The sequence below is a fragment of the Loa loa genome (genome assembly GCF_000183805.2).
Source record: "Loa loa unplaced genomic scaffold supercont3.29, whole genome shotgun sequence".
Taxonomy (NCBI): Eukaryota; Metazoa; Nematoda; class Chromadorea; order Rhabditida; family Onchocercidae; genus Loa; species Loa loa.
The window spans coordinates 91,236-96,851 of record NW_018108209.1 but is presented as its reverse complement, the minus strand read 5'-3'; the positions used below and the strand labels follow the sequence as shown (position 1 = coordinate 96,851).

Sequence of the window (5,616 nt, the reverse complement as noted above, 5' to 3'; positions counted from 1 at the left end):
TTAACATACTATGATGACACATAATTAACATACAATTAACATACTATGAGTCATATGAATTGTGACACGTAAACCATTTGGATGTTGAATTTTTTCTTATAGTCTCAGTAGTATTAAGCATAAGATTGGTTATATAGTTGAAAACGAGCAGTGTGCATCTCAGTGAATGCTTCTTTTTCGAATGAACTGTTTTTTTTATGGCTCGAATTTTGAAGATGCGATTAGTCAATCGATTGATCGATCGGACAGTTGCTCAGTTGAGCGTGCCAGACGGGTTGTTGCTCAATCTGTGTAAAATTTTTGCTGCAAATCTTCGCACTTCATCTTCTGTGGTTGTGGTGTACCGTAGCTTTACATCTCTCCTCTACATTCCAAGTTTCAATTTCTAAATTCCGCTTTATTCTTGGAACCTTTTACTGTGCCATTAAACTTTATATTTAGTTTGGAAAAGTTATATAGACGTATTGTAAGCTTATCATCTGGTTGAAGACTGATTTCAGGCGTTAGAAATCACTAATTAGCAAATGGATTGGGCAAAATGATTTAGCACTGAAAGAGCGCATATTTCGTCACACCATCACAATGTTAACTATCTTTTTCATCCTCCCTTATCATGTTGGTTTATGAAGATGCGAGGGTACAATCTTTTAGAGATGCGAATGTAGGCTGAAAAAGGCGCAGTGTTTCAGACTTTTCCGCTTTGTTGTTCTGCTGTAAACCAGAAAGTTTTTGTTTGCATGCGCATCGATTTATATGTATTAATGTTCATGTAAGTTGCGTGTTCATGTTTCTAAGTTCTGCACTATTACGTATCATTTCAAGCATCTTCTTTATCGATTTTTTAATAGTTTGGTGAATCTATTGTTCCGTTTTGTTACACAGTCTATCTATCACTCTATTTTAATTTCGGTTTTTCAGATTAAGTGGTAACTTTTCCACAAAACAATTTACCATTCCTTGTTATCTCACCTTTATTTGCTCATACTTTTATATCGCTATTAAGCAATGAATTTTATTTTTTGTGTGCATTTTTTTTATACGATGAATAATTTTCAGTATTCTGTAACGAAGTTTTTGGGTCTTATGTTTGAAAACACTATTTCTCCTCTGAAGTTAATTTAAAACTGATTGGATTTCAGTTGATTCATGTTTGTTTTTAGTTATTCATGTCGAAAAAACGTCAAACGACATCGTATAGCGGTCCATAAATTAACACCTGAAGAAGTGGCCAAGATTGAGCCCATACGAGTGCTACTCACAAATGATAGTGAACAAAAGCAGCAACGACTGCAGCAACGACAGCGACAACTGCGATTACTTCAAACTACCGAAATAAAGGGTGTCAAGAGGTATTAAATTTTCGCGGGATGAAATTCTTGTTTGGGTTGTTATTAAATTAACCAGAAAAAGAAACGCATTTTCTTCATCCTGGATTTTGGCTTTTCGATCGGAAGTTCGTTTCGAAGAGTATGTTCTTTATGTTTTTCTTATCATCAGTTCCATCTGATTGATTTTGGACAACTTTCTTTTTGCAATTTCATTATCCGATTTTGAACCATCATTATAATTCAAACTCTCCTGAGCAATTGTGAAGGTGCGATTTGCCTTATTTTTCCTTACTTTGTTATAATGTTAGCATGTTCTTCACATTATAATGTTAATTTCGATTTGTTTTTAACCATGGAAAATTGAATGTTATAAACAGGTATCTCTTCCCAGCTCTTTCTTTTGCAGTCCAAAACTGTCTGTTGAAAAATCGGATATGCAGGAGCAACAGCACCATTCTTCCGATTTTGGAAACTGTACAAATCAGTCTATGCCAAATGTTGTGCTGTCGGAGCAAATGCATCTTCAAATAGAACAACGGCAGCAGCAACTTCATCAGCGTCAACTGCAATCACAGCTACAACTGCAGCAGACACAGCTTCAGGAACAGCAGCAGATTATATCAGGATCTGATCATTGTAGAGATTCTGCTGCAGTAACATCAGTAATACCTGTAAGCACCAGCTGGACATCTTGCATTACAGCTGTGCCGCCGTCAGCATCACGAAGTATTGGTGCATATCGGTTGAGCGGCGAAGAGGATGTACAGCTAGCTGAAATTGAGGAGGATCTAAAGCGATCCGCGGAATACAAATTGGCAAGTTTTCTGGTATTTGGGACCTTATGTATATCTAATATGGTAATGTACAGCTAATAAACTAAAAGATTAGATATTTTAGTGTTTCAATTCTAATTCTGAGAATAAGTCCTTATTCTAAAAATGGATGAGTGATAGGTTTAAACCTCATTTTTTTTATCTGATCTTACTGAAAACATGAAGGACTAAATGTAATAAGTATAGGCATCTAAAACGTAACGTACATAGATGATATTTTATAGAAATTCTATTTCTAATTGAAATGTTTTAGACGGAAGCAGACAGTGAATCAGATAACAGAAGACCCGTGGCTGAATTAGCAGAGGCTGATACAACTTTTCATGAAGAATATGAAGACAATATTGGGTAGGCGTGTTATAATAGTTTTCTGCTCCTAGCTATGGAACCTTCGCAAAAAAGCAGTATTCCTCCGAATTGGTTAGCTATGCGTTAAACGTATAGCTTTGGGATTGCAATGCGCTTAGAATAATGTAAAATGAAGCAATTTTTTAGTTTCTTGGGCTACACCTTAATCGGGTTGGGGTCAAATTATAATAAAGTTAATCGTTAATCATTCGTTTGTTTCCCAGAAGATTACACCCATCACATCCGCCATCGCTGTCATCGAATGGCGGAGTTGTTTCACCGCCATCAAATCCTCCTTCAAACAGTTCCGTTTCATCAAACTATCCCATCACGAGTCCTATGGTAAGTCCTTTATTTGCTTTCAGATTCATCATCTGCTATTCTCGCAGATGCGTAAAAGCTTGCTATGAAAACAAAAACATAGTACATATGATCTTAGAGATGCAGTGTTCCAAAAAAAAAAGACTTTCCCAGTAATCTTACCTAAAAAGAATTTACCTTAAAATATGCCAGTTTACTTGTATTTATTCTCATTTCTAATTGGAGTGAAAGTTAATATCCACCAAATGTTAATTAGTGTTGAAGATGCTAGGTGTAGTGGTTGTTTATGAAATTGTTTTGAGCAGCTTTTTTGAATTGCTAATATTTAAATACCGATTGAAACCATTTTACAGTACGACCGTTTTATAAATGCCCAATTTTTTCAAGTTTCTGTAAGGAACTCTATTTAAAGTGGAGCCAAGAATAAACTTTAGATAGGTGGTCTCTGTTTACAAATCGTTTTTGGACTGTAAATATAATAAATATTTAATTAGCTTAATGCATATATATTTTAAAGTAGTGGTTATGGTCGGTAATACTTGTCAAAGTTTTTATTTTCTTCAGTTTTGCAAATTTTTAGGCCCCTCAGGTGTCTTCAGTTATACCGGAAAATGGTGGTTTTGCGGCACAATTACCGCCCATTAAAGCACCACCTCCTTTGTCACCATCTCATTCTTCGCAGCAAATGGCCGTGGTGCAGAATCGGGGAATGTACCATCAATCGCAACCGCGCATCTCATCAAATTCCAGTTAGTTTCGATAACTTGTATTGTTTTTTTTGCATATTAAGAAGAAAGATTACAAAAAAAAAGTTTGTGAATTCTGAACGATAGCTAATTTACTTTCGGTTTTGAAATTGTTTTAAATATTAGCTGAGGATTAGTAACTTTCAGTAGATTGTGCATCATTAAACTGAGTTTAATTAAATTAAACAATCTGTTGCTTTTAATGAAAATTTAAATAATCTTGAGAATTTTAAAACTTTTCCTGTTCTTTACTCTAGGTTAATTTCCCAAAATCTACTCTAATTTCTCACTACTCTGGTTAATTTGAGCTGATTCGTATACTTTGAAGGTTTACACTTGTTTGATTGTTTGAATTACGCCTGTCCAGCATTCATTAATGAGCTCTCTCAGGTCAAACGTCAAATCCAGTATCGATGGGTGGTAATACTATGTTTACAAAACCAGCAAATGTTGTTCGTTTGCAATATCTCTCCTCTACAAGGCCTCCCTCAGTGCGAAATTATTTCCATTCATCACCAAAGCAAAAGCAACATATCTGCGTCGATTGTAATAGGTTGGTTTTTAATCTTCATCCTTTTGACTGTTTTAGATATAAGACGATTTTTTATCTTTCAAAAAGTACAGTTTTTTTTTGTAAGAAACATTTGACATAGCGATTTAGAGATTGAAGTCTAGGAAACAACTAGCATCTCAGTCATCATCACTGTTGATAGATAAAATCCACAAGTTCACATCCCTTACTATTTCTCTGTTCTTGTCCTTCCTATCCCTTCTGGGAATATTTCATGAATATTATTTATTTTTTGCATAATCTTGATAGAAATAAATCAAAATATCAATATTTTTTCTTTTCTTGCGACATATCATATCCTGTTGACGAGGAAGCTGACCCAGAATGTCTGCGTAGTAAACATACATTGTAAGCCATCTGTTATTTGCTTGTACGATTTAAATATAACTAATTTAAGGGCGCTTTCATCAGACTATTCCCTTAAGCGACATCGTTCGACGTGTGTTGAAGCGAAGGCAGCGGCTGCAGCAAAAGCGGTGGATATCGCAACTGCTGGTGCAGACATGCGCAATGATGAATGGTAGGCAAGACGTATCAGCTTAAAAGGCTTTTAAAACTTATTGAAAAGGAGGGTAGACGCATTACTAATAAACTGGCTTACTAGCATAAATTCGCCATGCTTTCCATACAAAGGGGAAAATTATCTTGACTGGAAAAATGTTACCATAATACTTTTCGTCAATGGCTGTAATATTTTTATCAACAATTTTTCATTGGCAACGCGCTTCACTGTTACTATCGTATGTCTATTGCAAATTAACAGAAAAGAGTACTAGCTCTTACTATGAATACAGTTTTGTCAATCTGGGGATTTTTCAGTGCAAAAATACTACCAGAGCATTATAGCGACTCCTGCAGTTCGAGGTCATCTTCCATGCTTTCGAACGAACCGACAGTGAAAGAATCTTCGGTAACTTTTGCCATCACTGCATGTTCCTACCTTTAGTAATCCTTGAAAAACAGTCCATTAGCTTGATACAATAAAGGAGTGTTATGTCTTCTGTATTTTTTCAAATATTTCTATTCAGAGTGAGTGCTAGTGGACAGTTTCGTTTCAGTTAATTTGTTTAAATTGTGTTTAACTCAATTTTTCTTAATAACAGTTCATCACTTTAAAAATTTATTTTGATGAACTTTGATATATTTTATTATTGAACAAATCTCACAGTCCTTCTTTTTAAAGCTATTTGATTGGTCTATTGACGAATTGACAGAATCGTACAATCAAAACAGGGGATGTATCTGAGACAATATGCTCTTTTTATTGAAATTCGATGGTGATCGAAAAAAACGAAAATGACAAATCAAATGGTAAGCTGAAAATATGATTGAACGATCATTTGCCGAGTCCAGTTTTGTAGAGTTATGCCTTTAGATTTATTATCATTGTAATTCTGTTCCATGTTTTAATAAGATGGGAGACCTCATGGGATGACTTTGTGATTTTTGTAATAAAAATATTAGAAATG

General features: G+C 34.8%; 1 protein-coding gene across 1 annotated transcript in view; it reads left to right on the top strand.

Moving 5' to 3' along the window:
- Positions 1–5,616, top strand: part of LOAG_16926 (zinc finger protein) — a gene marked incomplete at its 5' end in the record, with an annotated part of 19,295 nt that overhangs the window by 10,073 nt on the left and 3,606 nt on the right. The window contains 7 exons of the mRNA XM_020449580.1: positions 1,161–1,349; positions 1,735–2,143; positions 2,415–2,509; positions 2,734–2,851; positions 3,411–3,579; positions 3,967–4,129; positions 4,545–4,667. Coding sequence (XP_020306862.1) covers positions 1,161–1,349; positions 1,735–2,143; positions 2,415–2,509; positions 2,734–2,851; positions 3,411–3,579; positions 3,967–4,129; positions 4,545–4,667 — 1,266 coding nt within the window. The remainder of the gene's footprint in view (positions 1–1,160; positions 1,350–1,734; positions 2,144–2,414; positions 2,510–2,733; positions 2,852–3,410; positions 3,580–3,966; positions 4,130–4,544; positions 4,668–5,616) is intronic.